Genomic DNA, 23,637 nt, shown 5'->3' with positions numbered 1-23,637 from the left:
CAACAACAACAACAAAAACAACAACTTCGAAGAGCGATCTACTCCAAGTTTTGAAGCAAGAGTGGGCGAAAACCCCACAATTTAAAATTGACGAGATGGTTCTCACGATGCCCCAAAGGATCAACGAACTCCACGAAGCGAAAGGAAGATCTACTAGATATTAATTATAAATATATCAATTCATGTGAATATGACTGAAAAATTTAATTTTTTCTGAAAAGGTGGTGTCTCTTTACTTGTGACCACGCTGTGTATGACGATATATACATAAACCTTAAACCTAAAATAACTATTGAATAATAGATAATGCCAGCCCCAGTGGCACAGTGGTATGTCTGCGGACTTACAACGCTAAAATTCGGGTTTCGATACCAGTGGTGGGCAGAGCACAAATAGCCCATTATGTAGCTTTGTGCTTAATTCCAAACAAACAAAATGTATTGAGCGAAACACATCTTTGGCGGTGGTTATAGTAAACATAGTGTGGTTGAAATGCTGTTTTTACACTTTTTTTCGTTTTGAAAAACCCTAAGGGACCGAATAAAAAATATAGTGTTATAATCATATAGACCTAATACTAATGTTTTATGACATGTATAATTAATCATAATCATGCTCCAACATATAAAAGTCGTTCAAATAGCAATATTAATTTTCTTTTTTTTTTGTGAAACATGAATACACACTTAATACGTTCTTAGTTATCATGGGATAATTTTGTCTATGAAACTGTGTTTACAAAGAGAACTCTTTAAACATAAAAAATAATCATATTGTTTCACTGTTTCAAAATTTTAATAAAATATTCAAACATCATTGCTGTATTTACATTATTGTACCCTTGTGATACAAACTATTCTTACCTTCTTCCTAACATTAAATAGATAGAATAATCTAGATATAAAAATCAAGTTAATCGCAGATTTTTTGTTCATGTTCCTCTTAATTTGTTTATCGCGACTCAAAATAAGAGGTGTGTAAGATTTTTATAACAACTTTAAGGCTAATTTATTTCCAGTAGTTCGTCAGTTTTTAGCGTTTAACCCTATCTAGAAGAACGTCATGCACCAGAGGACGCGACTAGTAATTGACATGTTAATTTGGTGGTGTCCTATGAGCATGAGGAAGTTACTTGTTGTCAGGGGAATAGGGTGTTTAGAACGCTAACAGCCTTTATTGTTTACTACGTCAAAATCTGATAGTGATATATTACAATGTCATCAATTTTGAATAAAATTAGTTATTTGAGAGAGTTGTCATTGCCTTTCAATTGCTATGAAACAGGTCATACTTGGACTCCCTCGTGCACCGATGCTGCTCTTACTATTGGCGCTACTACATTTAGAGAAGCATTAAAGATATATGGTTCTTTGTATGTGGTAAGTGCTTTTATAAATTATATTGTTTGTTTGTAATTAAGCACAAAGCTACACAATGGGCTATCTGAGCTCTGCCCACCACGGGTATCGAAACCCGGATTCTAGCTTTGTAAGTCTGCAGACATATCGCTGGGCCACTGGGGAGCTATAAATTATATAGTATTAATATTATGCTTCCAATAAAAAAAAACTAGAAGTATAATACTGTGTAGCTTTTGAATTTGATCAGTACTTGTAAATTTAATCAGATTTCTTAGATATAATTATAAACTAAATATAGTTATAATACATTACACTTTACAGTTACTTAATCCGAGTTAGATCATAGATGTTTTGGTGATAACTTTTGTTTTATGTACTTTACCTTATTTTTCTTCTCAAAATATCTTTTGTCATAACAAAAGCTTTCAGCAAATCTCAGTGAGTAGATATTGCTTGCATTTATAATTACAGTTTGCTGTTTAACATCAGTGAAAGAAAAATACATTAATACTTGTTAATTCGGTGATTGACAGCTTTCTTTCTGTTATTATTATATCATAAAATGTTCACACACACAATTTGTAATTGTTTGTTTATTGTTAAGCACAGAGCTATACAATGGGCTATCTGTGCTGTGCACACTATGTATATTGAAACCTGAATTTTAGCCAATGGGAGACAGTTTGTAACAATACTAAGTTAATAGTGATTATATTATTACAATTATATTAATGTTAAGCATAAATTTAAGTAATACATTTTTCATTAATTCATATGCAAGTAGAATTAATAGTTTTGTACTTAATTAATAACTGTCAGTATTAATAAGCAGATCTTCCACAGTTTGACATGTTTTTAGACCCCTTCTAAGTAAACTAAAATAATTAATATTACAGAATAGAAATTATAATTTTACTGTAAATGTCCTGATCTATGATATAGCTTAGAAATTAAGACAATTTTTTTCTAGATAACAAGGTCTAGCCCAAATAAGTATTTGGAGTGTGATTAATTTGTTTAATTGTTAAAAGTAATTAATTTCATCAAGGCAAAATATATTGCTTCAGTAAATGAGTTTTGAGGTTGATACAATTGTAATAAGTGAGATATTTATGAAAATATTGGGTTAAGTTGTAACTTGCAAGAGGATCAGAGTTACTTGGTGGAGTATGTAGATTGTATAACTTATTTACTGGGAAAAAATTGGAGTTTGCTTTGAGTACATTGCAGAGTAAAAGAAGCAGGTTTGGCGAGGAAGTTAAATAAGTAAGAAGAGAAAAATCTTAGTCAAGATTGTTCTTGAGAAAAAATGAATAAAAATACCTGTTTTACTAAAATGTAGATTAGAAGGTCTAAGCTAAGAAAACGTGTTTAAGCCAGATGTGTCAGCTCCTTTGGCATTGAACAGGATTTTGGCAGAATTGATTTTTGACTTTTAATGTATTTTCTGTTCATAGTTATCTAGTTTTTTTTTTTTCTGTTTATTTAGAAATGACTAATAGCCACTTTTGTCTATATTTTTAAAGAAATTTTCTTATTTTTGTGATTGTTTTTCATTTCTAGGCATAATTATTTTCTCCATTTACTTCTATTCTACATTTGTATATATAATTCAGGTCATATAGACTTCTGAAATACTTAAGTTGTTTCTTTTGAGTTGATCTTGCTCTGTAAACAACAAAGTGACTTTTGGTTCTGAATGTACTTGATACTGTGCATTACGTGTGTTACTTTACCCAAAGTTATTTGCTCTGTAAACAACAAAGTGACTTTTGGTTCTGAATGTACTTGATACTGTGCATTACGTGTGTTACTTTACCCAAAGTTATCTGCTCTACTGCCTTTAACATGACTCATTGACCAAAAACAAAGTAACCTACATAAGTTTTGCTTTCTCATCAAAAGCCAGATTTGCTTATTGACAGTGGTTCTGTAAATTTCATACTTTTGGTTTGTTCTGTATGAATTCTGAAGTCAGTGTTAGCCCTGATCTTAATATTTAAGTTTCTTTTTTTGGTAGCTTTGCTCATGCAGTCGTATAACATGCAGGGAGATCCCAGGGCTACATTGTCATTTTCATTGATCAGTTATTATGGTTGTCAGTGCCATATTATCTGATGTCCCAGTCGGGTTTCTAAGTTATGTGGATGCTTAATTTATGGGATGATTACCATTTTCTCATATTGATGAACAAGCTTGATCTTTTGTCCAGGCTTATCACCTTATTTAACTGAGGAACTGAATTTGTGTGCTAGTCCAGATCTTGAAGAAGCTTCTGCTGGTCTTATTTCATGCCCCACTTTTCAATGTATCAATAGGGCTGGTAATAATGGATTTAATTATAATGAAATGGCACTGTTAAGTAATAGATTTCAGCTTTTGGTTTGTGCAGCTGATGAACTAGAGGAGGGACAGATAGGAATGAGAATGAAAAACAAAGGGTTATTATTATTATAGGAGATACTTTACTATGATTCATGGATAGGATAGTCTGTGGGGTAAATAAAGAGAAAAGAATTAAATTATGCTATCCAGGGGAGGATATTGCTGACAAAACAAGTGAACTAATAAAGGATGCTAATCGTAATAGAGGCTAATGATGTAGGGAATAATACATCAGAGGAGCTGTGAATTGGACAACTGAATTAATTAGACATACTGATTAAATGTGGAAAAAGTTTAAATTCTTAAATATTCAAGATAGGGATGTTCTTTATAGAAAAAAACAAATTGGCTCACAAAGGTTGAAATGAAAATGATGGGAGATTTGGAAGATTATAGAAGATCAAGAGGAAATTATGAAATAAGAAAAAAGTATATTAAAAAAGGTTTGTTGAAATTATAAAAATTAATAGTAAGGATTTCTTCAAATATTTTAAGGGTAAGCAGAATGTTAGGATGGGAATAGAGCCTTTGAGGGATTATACAGGAAGGCTAATATTTGATAATTATGGGATGGCTGGGTTATTAAATTTACTTTTTTTTCAGTTTCTACTAACAATTTTAAGCAATATTCCTCATTCTAAGCAGTTACTTGCTGGATGGAAATCACATTAATTCCAAGCTTGTTACAAAATAAAAAGGAAAGTTTGAGGAATGATAAAGCTCTTTGGCCAGATAATATTTACCCAAGGGTTTAGAATGAAGTTAAGGATTGGATATGTGAGCCATTTGCTACTGTTTTTCTAAGTTATTGAAAAGTGGGCAAAGACAAAAATTCCAAAAGTGTTTATATCTCTGTTTGGGACCTGTAAAAAATATATTTGTACCAAATCCCATGTAAATTGGCTGAAACATGGTGGAGTAATTATCAAAAACCATAAACTTGTGCTTTTTTTTGTGAGCTCTGACACCCATCCTAAAAAAAACTTAAAACGGGCAAATAAAAATTTTAAGCATGTCAGTGTGTTGAGCATATGAAAATTTATATTTGTGCCAATGTTCATGTTGTAAATATGACTGCAGAGGAGCCCAAAGTATGCAATTTTGGGTTGTTTGATCTTTGATCCCATAAAATCCTTAAAATAGATTAAATCATAAAAATGAAAAAGGTGTTTGGGTGTACTGGACCAAGGTATAAGAGTTATAATGTCATTGTTTAGGCTACATTTGGAGTTTTATGTTCAGTCTTGGGTTCCATGAATGGACAAAGAAGTGTTCATGCATCATGTCCGTATCATCTAGTGTGTAATAATTCAGCCAGCTGCAAGCAAGGACTGCATGATGTTGAAAGACACATTATCTCAAACTCTAAAAATGCTACATTTGTTTTTAGCTAAATTTTCTCACTCACAGAGGTTGACAGCTTTGCTAGTAGCCCTCCTCTTAACACTTTCTAAGAAATCAATGTCTTTTCTAAATGTGGGTTGAACTTAGTACTATACTTTGCAGCACCTTGATATTTTGTCAGTTTGGGTTGTTTTGATATTGATGGACCATCAGATACCAAAGCACTTGCACTTATCTTATTTACTAGGTTGACAACAACTGGCATGTGCTTGATTGTATTTGATAGCACATTTCATTGGTTATCAGGCAAACAAAGAACCAATTATTTGACACTATATACACGAACAGTACATTTGAAGGAAAGGACTAGGACTGTTCTAACAGTTTTGTTATGTGAATTACATGTTTAATATCATATAATGGTGAAAAAAGTCAAACACTAATAATCCTGATTTTATCAGTCAGGAGTGAAAAAGTGATCTGTGTTTAAAATGTGTGAGTTTCATGCAATATACATGAGAGTTGACAGATATGAACTTGAATGATACCTGGGATAGAAGGGTTGTGATAGGAGGATTGGTTAAGATTGCTGAACTTTTCTTTTGAAAAAGGAAGAGTTAGAGGGGATCTAAAGTATTTAAGATTGTTAATGGAATGAATAATGTAGATGTATCATCTTTTTTTTCATATTTAATGGTGATGATGGTAAGACTAGAGGACATGAATAAGTATTTTGGCAGGGTAGTGATCATCTACAGCTAAAACAGCTTTAATTTTCTAACAGGGTGGTTGGCCTTTGGAACAGGTTGCTTTCAGATATGGTAGATACAGTTAATTTAAGGGAAAACTTGATAAGTAACTCAGTGACAAGGGTTGGCTTTGAGGGTTTTAGTGGATAGGACAACTTGGATGGACCAAAAGGTTCCTCGTTGGCTTTTAATGTCATGTTAATTTTATTGGATCATCGATCTTGTTAATTCTCTGTTTCAGGTAATTTATTAGTTCTTTTTGTTTAAAGTGTCCCTGAGGTGCCAGACATTTCCATAGTGGCATTTAGGATTAGTCTTGTATATATTATATATATATATATATATTAATTTATTTTCTTTTGAACACTTAATAAATTGTTTGCTTTATCATCTTTCCCTTAAGACATATTTTTTACTTTTGCTTGCTCCAGGTAGGAGATGTTCAGGTACTATGTACTTGATGCATCACATACTTTATTATCTGAGAAGTTTCTTACTTATTTCCAGATAACCTTCTTATTTAAAACATAGGCGCAAGGTAGGATAACCAAATTTTAGCCTGTTATATTACCTGTCCTGATAGACCCAGATTCTTGTTCAGAGGAATGCTTTTTATGTTACCTTGGGGATGTTTGTGGTTACCTTACACATACCAGATTATTCAGCTTTCTGAAGAGGTTGCTTATATTTTATGAAAAATCAATCTCTTTAGATCTTACTACAACAATATAAAAGAATTGGCTGTTATAGTTGCTCCAGCTTGTTTATTGTAATGTACCCAATCACCTGAAGTGTGTACTTGGGTTTCATCTCACCAAATTTGACAGTGACTTTTGTTTTTTGTCATGGTTGCAATACTCAATGGAGAACATTTTGTAGGTAAATATGTAGATGAACCAAAGTACATTTTGAAACTTTTACTTGCATCACATTGCTGTTTCTTAAAATTCAGGATTCCATTGCTTCCTATAGTGATACTCCAAGCCATGTGGAATTCTTAAGTTCACTTATGCTTAGAACTAAAAAACCTTCACAGTCTCTCTTGTTTTTATAAGACTTAATGCATAGGTAAGTTTCATCCAGTCACTATTCTTGTATATTTCTTTTAACCTAGATACTATTCCACACACTGTGCTTGGGTTCCATGAAATCTGTGAGAAAGTAATGCCCTCTGGAGGTGAACCACTAATGCTATCAAGAGGCCTTGATGGGTACCTTTTCCCACCTCTGCATGCATGTCTTTGCATAGCATTTTGAGGCATTAGAGACATAACAGATGATGACTCTTCAGTTGAAGTCTCCAAGCTCCAATCAGGATAGAGTTTGTTATACAGCTTCACTTTCACCTTTTCTTATTTATTTGCACTGTTTTTGAGTTATTGAGCTCATTCTCAGGACCACTAGGCTCTATTTGATTTTCCTTGGGTGCCTTTTAATTAGTTCAATTTTGTGACTTTGCCTTTTCAGTTGCAGATAATGGGGATTTTAACCCCAGGAGTACTACTAACAAGTACAGGTCAATGCTTTGCACTTTGACCCTGGATCCAGATCAGTAACTTCACTTGTGTTCGTGGCTGGCACTATACCTATGTATGTCTGTACATGAGTATGTAGGTGTCTCCATATACTCAACCCCCTATTTATTATACTTAAAACATGTCTAGAGTGAAGAGGTACCTTGCTAAGAAGAATGCATTCCCTACTGGTGTCTGCATTTTTGGCCCTATCTCTTTAGAGACTGGTCCTCTCCATTCAGATCCTCCAGATGAATCCAGTTCAATGCCTTTTGTACTGGTTCTGAATTTGGCCCAAGCTCTGTTTGATCTCACCATTTGGGTTGTTGTGGTCTAGGAACGTTATCTTTCCTGTCCCGGAGCTTAGCATCTGGTGTTCCAGTTGTCATTATTATGACATTTTTATGTGTCCTCCTCCTCCCTATCATTGTAGGTATCCTGGCTTGCAGTATTTCATAGGTAAGTCTATCCTACTTGAATTTTACATTTTTATGAATTTAAAGGAGATACTTACCTCTGAAATACATTTCTACCAACCTCTCCACAACCAGGAGAAATGTATTATGACTTCAAAATAAAAATAAAAAAGACACGTGGCTTTTGGGGAGAAAGCTAAGCTTGTGTAGTTTTCCCTCGTCATGTGAAAGGTGGGATAGTAGAGAATGTTGGATAAGATGATGCATTACATGAAGGACATTCATAACCAAAAAGTTATGGTTGTTGACAGAGAGAGAGATTGATTTGAAAGAAAATGCTGTACTCAGAGATAAGTTTTCATTTTAGTTCTTATAATGTCAAATTTTAATTTATATTGCTATTCTGTATGTGTGAATACATAGCTAGCTATAGCTTTAAATTTTCTTTTACTCTTTAAAAACATTTAATTGTGCCTATTTTCTTTCCAATTTCTTATTTTGGTTCACATATCTTCTTTACAGTCCAGTTTCTTTTATATCAGAGATAACTGTTACTCTTATTACATTCTTAAAGCACATTTACCTTTCTTTTTGATAAGTTGGCAATTGTAGTAACATCGTGACATTATCGGTTGTCAAAATTCTTTGTTTTTGATCTTCTTTTTCATTTTACCACTTTAATGTTTTGTGTGTGTGTGTGGTGGTTTAAGATTATCCAGCTATCTGAATACCTATTCAGTGAAGTTGAATTAGCTTCTGTTCTGTTAAAAATTGGTAATAATATTATTATATTTAGTTTACTTTTAGTTCTAAATGTACATAACAATGTATATATTAAAATAAATACTGGAGGTTCCTTACAAAAGCCTGAAACTATATTTATAATCAATATATATGTAAAAAAAAAAGTCATTTTAAGACACGTAGCCAGTTTTGATATTTCACTATTACCAACACAGCTTCAGTGAACAAAGCTTGTATTGCAGTGTGGAAACTGCCAAACACTTTGAAACAAAAGTGATAAATTACATCTAATTAACCTCCTCATAATTTCATTTTTGAAAAACATCTTTTTGTGATTTCAATTAGCAATCAGTCAATATCTAAAAATTTGATGAAAGTTATCATTACATGTGACAAATTTGAAATATCCAACTCCTTTAAATAATCAGACAGAGCACACCTGTGACCAAGATCAAGAATGAGACTTGAGAATACGTCCTTGACTCTAGAACTGATCTTGAAGACTCAAAATTGGACCAAAGTTTTGAAAAGTGTTGATGAATCTGTGTTTGGAGAAATTAGTGCCATGTTTTCTCAAAAAAAAAGCATAAGATTGGGACCTAATTCTTCATGTAAGTTAACATTCTATAGCTATAAAACAATCTGGACTGCATAGTATTCCAAGGTTCAAAATAGATAAAGCACTATTTATCTAACCACTGCAACAATAAGAAGATTCAAATGTAGTCTGAAAGGCCAAATTTTGTCATTTGTTAACAATTGAATGAAAGAAATGATACCCAGTGGGAAAACAAAAAAAAGAGTAAACTTTATTGGCAAAAACAGAAGGATGATAGGAATAGTAGCTAATCATCCAGTGAAAGAAATTGCTCGTGGAAGAAATAGCTGATTAGAATTAGATGAAATGAAGAATTATATTTAAGTAGCAGTAAAAAACTTAATAGCTTTTTAAACAGAATTTGACACACTAAAATTAAATATAAACTTGACACTGTTGGTGTAATTACAAAAGAAAACACACACACACACGTGATCATCTTCTGAAAATAACAACAATCAAAACATATGATTTCATCAGAGTCAAATTAAGGCCTTCTTAAAAGTGCTTATACAATCCAGATTCTCCCTCTAGCTTGACCAACTAACCTGGGTATATCTTTGATTAGTGTGACAATCAAAAAGTAACTTGACACTCAAGGTAGTTTTGGATACAATACAACTATTGAGTGAAATGGCAGATAACGTCCTTTACTTATTTATGCCTTAGATAATATCACCTAGGGCTGAATAACTCATGACCTAGTTTGGATATAGGAATTTCTAAACTAGAACTTAGAAAGTTTTGTTCATTATATTAAAGATATATACTAGAAAATGTGATATACAGTATCTGTATAGTACATTAAGTAAAAAATGAAAGCTTTACTGATAGCAACAGTTATTCCTGCTTTAATAATATTACATGTGCTTAAGTAAAATCATTTACTAAAAGATATAAAGGGGTGCAAAGATTAGGTTCTGAGTTGCTAGAAGCATTGTAAGAAACACAAACATCATGTAACAGATTCCCATTTGCACTTGTAAAGTGTTATTTCTTATGTGTGTAATAAGATTTGAATTACTATTTTTAATGAAGTCTCACAACAAGTATCCAACCTTGTTTAAAAGAAGCCTACACATGTCTCTTAGATACAGCTGTGCCCAGATAAAACCAGTTATGCAATTAAAATAGAGTTGTATATCGAGGAAGAACAGTGCAAAAAAAATATTGGTTGCTGTCAAGTTGTTATGCATTTGACATAAGTTATGCTCCTATACACCTTACCTGATATAGCATACTGGTTTGGGATTAGCTGGAGGAGATAATTATCTGTAATTTTTTTATAGTTGTTCTACTATATAGAAGAGCACATGTAAAACAACCTGTGTAACTGGTGTTGAGGAAAGTGTGATGACCTTGTAGGTTAAGGAAAACTTTACCAAAATGTGTTCCTGTGTAAATGTAAATAAAATATGAAGTAACAGTGTACATGTATAAGTGCATATTTTCTTTTAGAAAATCATGGACATTTCATTCCAACAGTGGTATTTTTATACTTGAGAAATAAAGTACTTAAGTAATGGCAGAAATAGAAACGCTATAATTTTGTTAAAACACTAAACTTTTCATCATAGTACAAAAGAACAAAAGTACGATACATATTTTTATTTGTGCAGTGTATAACATCTTAGCTGTACTATCTTGTTTGGAAGAGCACATAACCATCTATAAGCTCATAAGTACAGAACAACACATACAAAATTTTAACGTATAATGGCTCCTTCAGAGTCAAAATGAGATATTTTTGAAAGCTCTCTCACAAACCACATTCTCTCCTTCCAGATTGACTAGTTATAGTAAATTCTAAAAAACATATATTTCTATTTTCATTTGTGTAATTCAGATATATTCTAGTTGGAGTTTTTGTCTGGTGTAAAACAAATTATAAACCTAATTAACCTCTCTTGCTGTTATTACAAGTAACTATTAAAATGGGAAAGAAAAAAATTCAAAGATTTTTTACAGACATATCACAGCTCAAACCATTTATCAAAACCTAAAAAAAGAAAGTTCTTTAGAGTTATGATTATTTGTTCAATGAACAGTTTAGATTTCTTAGCTGATTTACTTTTAAATATACATATGGCCTTGATTAAAAAAACATTTAAAAGCAATTGTACATATATGGTGGTATAAACAAGGAAATATCAATCTTCTTTGAAGCATTGCTAATAGCAGTTTTTTTGTATCAGTAGTGAGGTGAAGGTATACATACAACTTAGATGATATGTTCTGCAAGGTCAGCTGTATGTAGTATGTTTAGTAATGAAGCTATGGTGAGAAAAGTTTAGGTAATAGTACAATATAAGAGCTGGAATTTGATGTTTCTCTGTGAAACGGTTGTAAAGAAAAGTTAATTAGAGTTATGCTACAGTGCAGTGGCATAACTAGGGAATATTGGCACCAATGCAATTATATATATATGTTATATATTACTGCATATTACACACACACACACGGATTACCATGGTCTCATGCTACGCTAATCTCCTCAATTATCATAGAGGAGTACCATCCAATGTGGGAACTATATGAAGGCCTAAGCAGTTCAAGGACTCAGAATCTGTGTGTTGTAAGAAAAGCACTGGATGTCTTGGCAACAGATGCTGTCGCATATAGCAACTGGGACCTTTCGGCATAGCTGGGAAAATCTGTGAGGAGGGTTTCTGTTGAACTTTACATGCCAAGGGTTATGACATTTAGAATATTAAAAACACACCTAACCTTTCATGTGTACAAGCTTCAAATGGACTAAAAGTTGCTTGAAGAGAACACACAGTGTGTTCTGTAGCATGGCAGCATGAACACTACTGTGTGTTTTGAACAAAATTTTTTTAGGTAATGCATTTATCTACAAACACACACAAATTTGTGTGAGGTATAAAAAGATGATAGTGACTTAACAGTACAGCCAAACATTTATAACTACAATCAGAATTAGAACAATCATAAATCCACCTAGTGATGCTTGTGTCTGATGGTCTGCTTTTAAGTGAAGAGCCTAGAAAGTGGTCAATATATTCAGGACATACATTTTATAAAAATGCGTTGTTTTAACCATTCCAATAAAATGTGTAAGGTTGGTACAATAAGTTTTTGATATTTAAATGGATGTAAAATTTAGAAATTGAAAAGAGTTCATTACTTTAACTTAATCTTTTCTGTACTCAGTAATTGTTTTTTTTTTTTCGTTAGCATTCTTACAAATTTTTTTGGTAAAACTTGTTTTTCTACAGGTCTCTCAAATATTTAGTTGGAAGTTTGACTTGAAAACATTTAGGAAAACCTTAGAAAGTACACTTACATCATCATGCTTCCTTAGTTTCAATGCATTTTCTTTCATCTCGATATTCTGTGGTATCAGGTAAGTTAAAAAATTTTCTATATTCTTATAACTTGAATGCTTTGTTTATTTCTTTTTTATTTCACATTTATGTAGAACTATGTAAGTAAATCTTAATTGGATATTTTTATAATGTTTTATATCTAAGGCAAAGGAGTATATTTAGAGAACATGTTAAAAAAAATATTGGAAAGTATTAATTTTTCAAGAATGTATTGAAGTTAGAGTGAATGTCTTTATTACAAATTATAATAAATATTACAAAAGAAAGAAATTTAAGAATCTCTATAATAAATCCTTTAAACTCCTAAATAATGAAACATGTCTTTGTACATTGAACATTATTTCATGTAAACTTGGAATTTGTTTTTATTTTAAGCATTTTTCTCCTTTTCTGAAACCAACCTCATAACCATTTTGTGTTTATTATAGTCTTCATGCTATAACTTTAAAATTAGTAAGCAAACGTTAACGAAATTTGGCACATTATCAGTAAATATTACAATGCTTTCATATGCAAAATGTCAAATTTTTTATTAAGTCTTAAGGTTTGTAAAGGAATGTTTTTCTCATGCCTCTTTTTTTCTTTTTGCATGTTTTCTATCTGAAATACAAAGTAATTTTCATTTTAAGATTCAAAATACTTTTATGCACCAGAAAATTTCCAAATTTCACATGCAAAATCTTTATAATGTCCAGATAGTTATCAAACATTTCTTAAGAAAAACTATATTTTATCTGTTATTTTCAGTAATTAATCTCTCTACAGGTTTGGTAATTTGACCGATCTTGTAACCAATAAATATAAATTATGCCTCTTTCATTCTAGTATGAAATTTTGCACAAGTCTTAATTCATAGACAACTTCATTATAAGATTCTTTAAGTATATCCTCCTTTTCCTCTTACAGGTTCATAAGAAAAATTTATTATTAGCCAAACATTAAATATTGACATTGCTCAGTTAATGTATTCTCATATATTTTAGCATTAGGATTAAAGTCTGTTGCTTGTTGTGAAATATAGTAATTCAGGAATAAGGTTTATCTCAAGAATATTGTAAGCAATAAACAGCACATCAAAGATTTTTCTTGAAATAACTTGTTTTTTGAGTAACATTACAAACTGATTACCTGCTTCAGAAATGCTACCCACATTTCTACATAACCAATTACTGTTGCCTTGCTCCACTGCTGAAAAGAATTTTGTGCATATGTCAAGCCTCTGTCTTATTTCACAGACCTCCTTGTGACACCTTTGTGTGAAATATTTTGGAACTTCCTTAAACACTGCAAACTCAATTTGAGTCTGCTCATCAGTGGTCATTTCTGCTCACTTTGGTTTCCTGCTTAGCTTGGTCTAGAGACAACAATATGTTTGTTTCTCATGCTTGGGAGTCTCATAGGGCCATCCACTCCTCCTCCTTGTCCTCACTATCCAATTTCCTTACTTTTGGAAGGCTTGCCATTGTGGATTACAGATGTGATCTCAGGCCTTTAGTTTCGGGATTAGTTAAGTCTTTGCATCAACTTTTTGGAACTCGTTGCTGTTTTTTGGACAATGGTTCAATTTCTATTGTTTCTACAGGTCATGACAATTAGGATTCATTCTGATAACACAATGGTTGTATTTTACATCACCTGAAAAGGGGCACTTGATCCCAATCCTTATGTTCTTGCACTCTAGAGCTTTTCTTCTGAGCTCACAGTTATCAAATTTGTTTGCTGGCTTGTCACATACTGGGTGCTATCAATTTTGTCCCAGTTCATCTGTCGTGTCCTGACAAGGTTCTACCCACGTAGTAGTCTCTCAACCCCAGGTATTCTATCCTGAGTAATTTCTCTCATCTAATCCACTATGTGTCTTGTGGCTCCTTTCTAGCTGGTTCATATGTGGTTTCTGTCTCTGGCCCTTCTCCAGGAACTACCTTCGTTACCTCTCCCTCTCTCCCAGTCCCTCCTCTGACAACCTCACTTAGGCATGCTTCTTCTCTTTGTTCCCACACTTTTGCTTCATGCGTGGCTTTTGTCTGGTCCCTTGGGAAGGGTTCAAGCCTATCCACAAGTTTAATGTCCCTGTTACCACACTATCTATTTCTCTTCCATGTCTGTGTATCAACATGAGTGGAGAATATTCTTTTTTTGCCATGTGTTTTCCTTTCTAGTTATTTTCCTTTTAATTTGGTATATGCATCTCCATCATCATCCTCATACCACTCAATTGCCCAAATGAAATCTAAATGTTGTTTTTCAAGCCCTTTCCCCTTTGAATCACTAGCCTCATGTTCTTTCCTTGAAGGTGTATTTCCTTCTCCTTTTGGCTTGTGTATATCACCAGTCAGACTTGTTTGCCATTGATGTTCACTGCATCTTGTACCACAAACCTATATCATTTTATATCCAGACTCTTCCTTCCTTCACCAAACATAATCTGTCCATTAAGGCATGCACCCTTCCATGGCTCTCATTCCCTTTCTCTCTAATCTTTCCAGTTGTTCTGTGTTTTGTCCCATCATATCTGTCTCCTCCGAATGTCTTTGGCTGCTCATTTCTGTCTTCCTTTGGAGGAGATTATCCAGGCTGGAATGTAGACAACTCCCCCCCCCCCCCGATCCTGCTCTGTGACAAGTGGTACCTGTCCAGGTATACTGTTATGCAAAATCTAGACTGTGAGATCTATATCATGCTCAATGTTGAGATGGGGTGTTCCACAAGACCACTTGCAGGTTCTTTCTTGCAATATATTTTGTATAAATGTGTTCATATCGGGTCGTTCACTCATGGACTTACATGAGTAAAGCAGAAAGAGATTGCTGCCCATCTCTAATGTTCCTTATATTGCTAGTATTGGGAACAGTCTGCTTGTCAAAATAGGATTTTGTGGTCACCCATTGCACAATTTGTGGTATGTTCCTCTGGGCTCTCCAATGCATTTCTTCCACCCTTTTTCCAGTGGAGTACAGGAGTCCATACCACTTCCTAATCACTAGCTGCTGGGGTGATGGAGTGTGCACAATTCCACTCAGATGGGAGTAGGGTGGTGGCATTCTGCCTGTGTAGAAGGTGTGACTATCCTTCTACTGTATGTCTGATCTTTTATTCCAGATGCCATTGGATTGGACTAAATTTTTCCAACTATTTTACAGATCATCCCTCCATCTAGGAACCCTCCCTCCTACTGCTACCTAGATTTAGGTTCCTGGACATCTGGTTTTGGTTGGAGCAGGACCAGCCAATGCAAGTCCTCACATGTGAGTGGACTGGAAACTTCTTCATACCACAGACTGGATGTTCCATCTCCAATCAATAGGGTTTGGAATGGAATTGACCATCCATGTTGCATTTCCAACTTCCTGATGCTGTCCAAATGTATATTCCCGGGGTTTCTTGCTGCAGGTTGTGCTGGATTTGCACACATGATGGTTTAGGTTCCTGAAACAGAGGCTTCTCTTCCTTTGTGGTTCCTCAACTTGAGGTGAATGGTTGAGGACCCTCTCCCTACCATTCAGGGTTGCTATGGCCCCATATTTTCACTCAGATTGTGAGGACATTCATACAGAAGATGTATCTATTGGGCCTAAATTTCCACAACAAAATAGATGGTTGACTCCTTCTCATTCTGCCCATATAAGTATCTTTGGATTAACTTTCTTCTTTGGGAGTCATCTCAGTTTGGTTGGCTGGTCAAGCACCAAGTTCAACTTTACTCCCACCAAATCTTTGATGTACTTGGGAGTATTTTTTTTACCTTGTTTGCAGGGTAGGCTTAGCTATCTTCTTGCATGAGATGTTCTATCTCTTTTGGGGACTTTGACTTTTTATAAGTTCCTTGCTCCTCTCTCATGTACTCATTTGCATTCTTTTCAGTGCACTCTGGTGAATCACTTGAGTATGTCCAGAGATCTACTGTCTCCTCTTGACTTTTTCTCCTTCACCTCTCACTGTTGTGTTAGCTCTGATGGGGGCATCCCTATTCTCACCACATTGCTAGGACTTTCATGTATTCATAGGTGCCTTTCTGTCTGGGTTGGGTACAGTTCTGGACACTTGCACTCCAGTGCTTGATCTTTAATGGAGTGGTATCTATATATTTCTGTCCTCGAGATATTGGTTATTATCATCTTCTCTCTCATCTGTCTGGTTATTTGACTATGATCCATTCAGATAGCTCCACTGTCATTTCTTACATCATCTAACAGGAAGGCAACCAGGAACTCTACTTTCTGACTCTAGCGTTTGTCTTTTTTGGCCCATGACTATCACATTCAATTGTTGGCCTGTCATGTCCCTGGAGTTTTTACCTTTATTTTGTATTGGCTATCTCATCTAGGCGGGATTGTTCCTAAGGGGTGGTCTGTACATTCACTTGTGTATCTGTGGATTTATTTTTACTTTGGGAGTTCTCTTGTTGATACCCTTGCAATTACCCTCATCACAAACTTTTCACTTTTTTTTTAATACAATTTCATGCGTATGCAGCTTTGGTTATGGATGGATGTTCTGAGTTAGGATTGGTCTGATTCCTTACTATATGTTAACAACCCTCTGTCTCTTCTCATGATATTTTCATTTTCTTTCTCATCAGTTGTCTTCTTCTGAATTAGAACCTCTTTACTTTTCAGGGATCCTACTTTGGCTGCCTTGTCAGGTGATTATATGTTTTCTTCAAGCATCCTCCCTTCCATTTCTTATCTGTGCCATCATTTCAAATTCAGTCATTTTTCTTTGTCCTGTCATAACAGTTTGTTTTTATTTTGCTTATTGCCCTCTTTTGTAGCAATCAATCATTTTTTTAGCCATGGGATTCCCCTTCTTTTTGTAATTTATCTCATTCCTCATTGTTTGTTTGGTTAAATAACTCATTTGGTTAGTTTTTTTCTTCTATGGGTGATGACATTTTTTGTCTTTCATGTCACTTCCCATTAAGTTTGTCATCTCACAGGTTCTTTTGCCTTTAACTGTTCATATCTCCAAGATGTGACCTTGCATGCAGGGATGTTGACACCCCACCTCTACCTTGTTTCACATTCCTTACACCACATTGTGGTTTCACAGGTGATGAGTTTTTGATTGTTTTCTTATTTTGCAGCTACTACAACCACCATCTTTTTCTATATGTATCTCTATAATGTAGAAAGTGGAATTCATCATATGGCTGGTGTTGCCTTACAGGTAATTTATTTCTCTGTCAAAATCTGCACTGAGTAAAGTATAATAGAATGTTAAACCCATCTGTCGCTGCTCCATGCCCAGTGTTGAAATGTTTTTTTTTTTTTTGAAACCACTTTTTGGAGGTAAAAAATTTAACCAACCATCGTGTACTTTTGGAAAAAAAAAAAAAGAAAAAAGAAAAAACAGCATCAGGTGTGCTTCTGCCCTCTACCTGGGTAATGGTTGCTATCTCTATTCATGATAACAAATTGCACAGTTTATTAATGTGAGACCTTGTAATGATTTATGTTTGTTACAAGCACCTCAATGGCATTCACCCCTATGCAAATTCCTTCCTCCCATTTTATTTTAGTAGAGTAAATGGAGAACATTTGTGTCCTTGAATTGATGCTGCTGGAGAAATTGATTTGGAGAATTACCCTTTGGGCTGATGTAATCTCACTGGTATGAGACTGAGTAAATGCACGTTTGATTGGTAGTAGGTCTGGAAGTTAGTACAGGCTAACCCTACACTGAGAACCAGACTATAGAGCTGTATGGCCTAACTTATTGCTCTAGTTGCAATATACATACATGCACTACCAACACCCTGTATATGTTGTTTGAGCAAGCTTTACAATCCATCCATCTGTGTGACTCTTTAGCACTGAGCAGAAATACTTTTAACAGTACATTTACTCTACCACTTCTATTGATCAAAGAGTATTCCCTGCATGAGTTGGATGTGGTTTCCCACCAAGTGATACCCCACTAGATATTTTCATCCACCCTCTAGTGGATAACCCACTCCATGAATTTCCCTTTCTGAAGCAATATATTATAATCTTTGTTAATTTTCTTTATATACACTAATCCCTCCTCTACCTTACCAATGTGGGAGTCCAGCTATCAGTTCTATGAAGAGGTATATAGTTTTTATGAAGGTAACATTTTCTTTGTCTGAACCCTTCCTCACTTCTGGTGTATTTCTTTTGCCTCTTCAAGAATGAACATTTGTTAATACATAAGGTGCTTGTGGGGTCTATTGTGCATGAAGGATGTGACACCTTCATATTGGTGGTGGGCTATAGTCTAGTGCTGATTGCATCATAATAATGTTAATACATGTTGGGGTTGGAGTTTTGTTCAAGGCTTATAGCATGGGCAGAAATCATGGGCAGGTATTAGCTATCAATATGAAGTTTTGAGACAGCTATTTGTGAGATAACAGATTTATTTCTGTACAAAGTTTTGTTTTAACTACCTTGAAATTGTGTTGTTCCTTAATTGTTGTTTCTGATTGTGTCACACTGTTAGAGATGAAACATTGTACAGAAATAATTCCATTATCCCACACCTAGCTATTTCAAAACTTCATATTGTTCATAGGGTAAGAAGGTGCCTTTTAAAAAGCAAAGTAGTAGCTATCAGTTCTTTGGAGAGGTAAGTATTTATCTGAAGTATATTTTCAGGTAATGAAAGTGTTAACTTTTGGTTACTTTTCTTATAAAAAAACTAGTTAAGCAATGTGAGATAAGACCTATTTACTTATATTAGTACTAATAAAAAATTACTTTTTTGCTTACACTAGGAGAATCATGGGAAAATTTTACTACTTACACTGCGCTTACATACCAGCTTTTACTGCAAGTTTTCTAGCAATTCTGATTGAAAGAGAAAGTAGGTAAGTATTTTATAGGTCAATTTTCTTCTTACAAGAAAGGCTAGTAAGTGGTGTTAAATGTGTGTATACATAAGGTTACATTCAAATTATAACTGTGGAAATTTGTTTTGAAAGAGATTTATTGTATTGCTTTATATGCATGAATGAAACATCTCAAGATTGAGTTTACAGATGACAAAATTTTGACATGAATAATAATACTTTAACAATTAAGTTATGCATTATTGCAATTTTTATTTTATGGTTTTAACACCTCTTTAACAGTGTGATTTGGTGAAAAATGTTTTGTAAAATGGTTATTCTTTTTTTTATTCTTTTAGGCGTCAGCCACTAGCCTTGTATGTTATAAATATTGTGAGTATTTTTATTTTGTTTTAAGTTTTTTTTTTTTACAACTGTAAGTTATAATTTTGAGATTCAAGGCCATCATAGGACTAATAAAAAACTGATTAATATTCTGTGGGATTTCTGAGTATTTTTGTAACTCACCATATAACAACTTAAACTAACTTAGGTATAATATTTTGATAAAGAAAAATTTCTAATTATTATTTAACATCAGTTGGAAAGTATATTTTATTTAATATTTATTTAAATATCATATACACATATAATAAAAGTATTAATTCAGTACAAATTATAATTAACCCAAGAACTTTTAGTTCATCAAAGTTAACATCAATAATTATTTAATATTTTATTTAATCACATTTAATTACAAAATTACAGTAACTCATTTTTTTACATCTGTTAGTTGGTTAGAGGTAAGTTTACAGACTTAAAGTGGAAAAATCTGTGGTTTGATTCCGTGTGATGGACAGATTACAGAAAGACCATTGTTTAACTTCGTACTAAGAAAACATCATCATTTTATTATCTCGAAAAGTCTTCTATATTTTATATTTGATCTAGAACTTTTGTTTTACAGGAGCGACAAGGGTAAATTATTTTCTTTCACACTCTTATTTCTTATGGATGTGGGTACATGTTGTTTAATTCTTTCCTGCAGTCTTTGTGAAGTGCGACCTACATACGGACATTTGCAGTTGCATGAGAATTAATAAATAACCATACTTTTCTGTGTGGTAGGTATCGCATCTTTGTTTGTTGCAGGCGACAGCTTACGTGTGGAATAAGCACAGTAAGGGTTCACTGCAGGAAAACATTTAGTAATTTGTTTTTCAAATTTTGTTGAAATGTTACCAATCCATGGTAGTTTTAGCTAAACAGGACACTTATTAAACAGGACCAAATTTTGGGGCAGTTGAGAAAAATTTAATTAAACTACTCTATTATCATTCTATACCAATAAACATACAATGTGAATCAAGTTTCAATATTAGGAAGTTTTATGTTGTTAATTCTACAGGGAAATATTTCAAAAAATCTTTAGTCTCCCCTAGTATAAGAATTGTGACATTTATTCTCTAGGTCTTCTGTCTTCTCTAATTTATTTGTAATTCTCTTATTTACTGTTCCTCTTAGAAGTACAGAATTTTACATAAATTACTCAGTATAATGTGTCATTGCTCAGGCAAAGCATAATCTTTTTGGTCTTCAATATTATTTGTTTATTTAGCAATAAACTAGAAAATCGGGCCCATGCCCACCTGTCACATCATCTTTTTCACAAATTACCAATAGTTCTTTCTTGATGTTTTATATTGTATTATTTAAAACCAATAGAATGCCAGTTTTTAACCTATCAAATGATATATTATATTTTCTGTACATAGCATGATATATTTTGCCTTCAGTTTGAAATGTTTTCTCATTATATTCACATTGACAAACTTTGCTGGATTTTTAAAGGCTCTTATCTCATAGTTAGAAACCCAGATAAATTACGATAGTTATAGGATACTGTTTGTTTTGTACAATATATTATTCTGTGTTCTTAGTTGCATTATTTAATGAAATAAAAAAATTATTTTGCACAGTAGTGCCATTAGTATAAGAAAAAAATAAGTAAGCTTAAGTTTCATTGGTAGTTTACAGTAAACAAATAAGAGGACCAATGCAATTACTTTATTTTATGTTTTTGTATGTATTCTTTATTATTATAAAATTCACTAAAATCTAAAAATTAGGTTAGATAAGGTTAGATTAAGTAAAATAATGAAAAGAATAATAATAATAAATGCTTGCGAGCAGCTTGTGCATTATGTAATTCAATAGGGTAATGTGAGCTATACATTTAATGAGTGATTTACAATTTATGTGGCTGGTTTATTAATTAGGCACAGTGAAAAGGGCAATAAAACAATAACATTAAGTATAAACAGATGTATACTGTTACAAGCTTTAAGCTATTTAGGATAAACAAATGTAGTTTCATATTGCAATTTGCAGTCATTCTACAAAAACAACAACAGGTAATGGACATTTATTTCATTTTTTTACGGTGGTTATGAGTTCAGTAAAATTGATTGAATGGGTACAGATTTAAGGTAGAGAAAATAACACATATATATAATTTTATATTAATTTTTATTTTACTGAAAAAATTGATATTCATTTAGGTGGTTTTAGAGATTATGCAAATTAAATTTCACAATTGTTACATAAATAAATGTATTTTTAATGTTAGCATGAAAATCACTTTGCACTTGGAGCATTCAGCACCAACTCTATATGTTCATGGACAAATGTTTAATAAAAATAGTTAATTAAAAAACCTGATTTGTTGTGTACAAAAGACTTGTAATATTTACTAAAAGCTTGCAAAATATTTTGAAGTTACACAAAACATATTAAATGTTATAGTATGGAAACTCTGACGATCATAAACTTGGTTGAATTGACTGAGCCTGTAGTGAGAGAGTTAAAGCAGTTAATGTTTATAATTAAATATAATTTGTTTTTAGAGTGAGTGCTGGTCCTGTGGTAGAGATGTGAATTTTGGAGCTGGGGATTTTGTATGATACCACAAAATATTCCTTGCACTTGAAGCTGTGGGTGCATTAGAAAAGTGACAGTTAATCCCTTAGTGTGGATGGTGGGTGATAGGGTGTTGATGACTGACTGCCTTCACTCTGGTCAGTAGTTCAAAATTGGAGATGCCAGCATATAGCTTTAGTAGCTTTACCATAAATACAGAATGCAAATACAAAAATACAAATAATTTCTCTTCAGATTCTGGGAAACTTTTGATATTATGTGACTGATGAAAGGTGACTATGTATGGGGAATTTTAATTGGTATGTATTTTATACATAGATATGTATAAAGAACTTAATGGGGAGAGATTGTTGAAATGAGCATGCAAAAAAGGAAGTACGATGTATGAAAAATGACTGTAAAGCTGCTAACTATGAAATACATGATAGTAAAAATAATGTTGTTTATGAAGTAACTTGTGATGGATGCTCTAGTATGTATATAGGAGAAACTTTCCAACCCATACATCATCGAATATGTGAACATGTGTGTGACCTTCAAAATCTCAATACTAACATTATAGAACATTATGAAAAAGAACATGGTCTACCACAAGCAGATAACATCTTATCGGATGTCAAGATCTTATCTAAATGTCATAATTTTCTGGACAGAAAAATTAAAGAATCCATTTTAATAAAGAAAAAGAAACCTAAAATGAACAAATACAAAGGTTGGCATCTAGTGTAGAGACATAAATGGCATTTTTTAATATGTGGAGTTTTGATGAAGCCTCTATACTTTTAATGGTTGAAATATACATTCAGACATTACTTTATGTATGTATTGATATAATGCAACAGAAAAATACTTATCAATACAAATATGAAGAAATGTTTTAGATATTAGATTTCATTCTAAATCCAATCATGTTAATAGTTTATTAGTTTACACATGTTATTAATATAGCATTGTTTGTTGGATTTGTCTTAACAATATAAAGTCAAGAATGTTTGATATTATTTTAATATAATATGAACTTTCTAAACATGTGTATCAGTGTTTGATTTACAAATGACAGTGTTGAAATTTAGAATTAACTGGATTAGGGAACTTGTAGGATATCGATAGCTCTTGATGAAGCTGTACTAGCAAAATATTGAGCTAATAAAGTTATGTTCTGGAGATATAGGTTGTGGTTTTATCTAAGTTTATAGAAATGTCTCATAATAAATTCCAGTTTGAGTTAAACAACGTTAAGAATAATAAAATTAGATATAGTAGGACAAAAAATTCTAAGTTAGTATTACTTCTATAGGCTTCTGAAACAATCTTCCGAATGCTTGTGACAAGAGGATATACTCAGCCACTACCCCAGGGTGAGGTAAGAAAATATTTGTAGACTTATGATCAGTGTTCATCAATGTTATATTTTACATTTATAGGTAAATATATCCAGCAGTATTT

The 23,637-nt window shown here is 32.9% G+C and overlaps 1 protein-coding gene across 1 annotated transcript in view; it reads left to right on the top strand.

Annotated features, from left to right (window-relative positions):
- The first annotated feature begins 1,099 nt into the window (after positions 1–1,099).
- LOC106460063 (transmembrane protein 135-like) overlaps positions 1,100–23,637 on the top strand; it is a 63,535-nt gene continuing 40,997 nt past the window's right edge. Inside the window, exons 1-5 of the mRNA XM_022386678.1 lie at positions 1,100–1,379; positions 12,351–12,478; positions 19,198–19,290; positions 19,611–19,644; positions 23,489–23,554. Coding sequence (XP_022242386.1) covers positions 1,215–1,379; positions 12,351–12,478; positions 19,198–19,290; positions 19,611–19,644; positions 23,489–23,554 — 486 coding nt within the window. The 5' untranslated portion in view covers positions 1,100–1,214. The remainder of the gene's footprint in view (positions 1,380–12,350; positions 12,479–19,197; positions 19,291–19,610; positions 19,645–23,488; positions 23,555–23,637) is intronic.

Source organism: Limulus polyphemus, unplaced genomic scaffold (genome assembly GCF_000517525.1).
Source record: "Limulus polyphemus unplaced genomic scaffold, Limulus_polyphemus-2.1.2 Scaffold700, whole genome shotgun sequence".
Taxonomy (NCBI): Eukaryota; Metazoa; Arthropoda; class Merostomata; order Xiphosura; family Limulidae; genus Limulus; species Limulus polyphemus.
The sequence above is the reverse complement of the archived record's forward strand: the minus strand, read 5'-3'. Positions and strand labels throughout refer to the sequence as shown.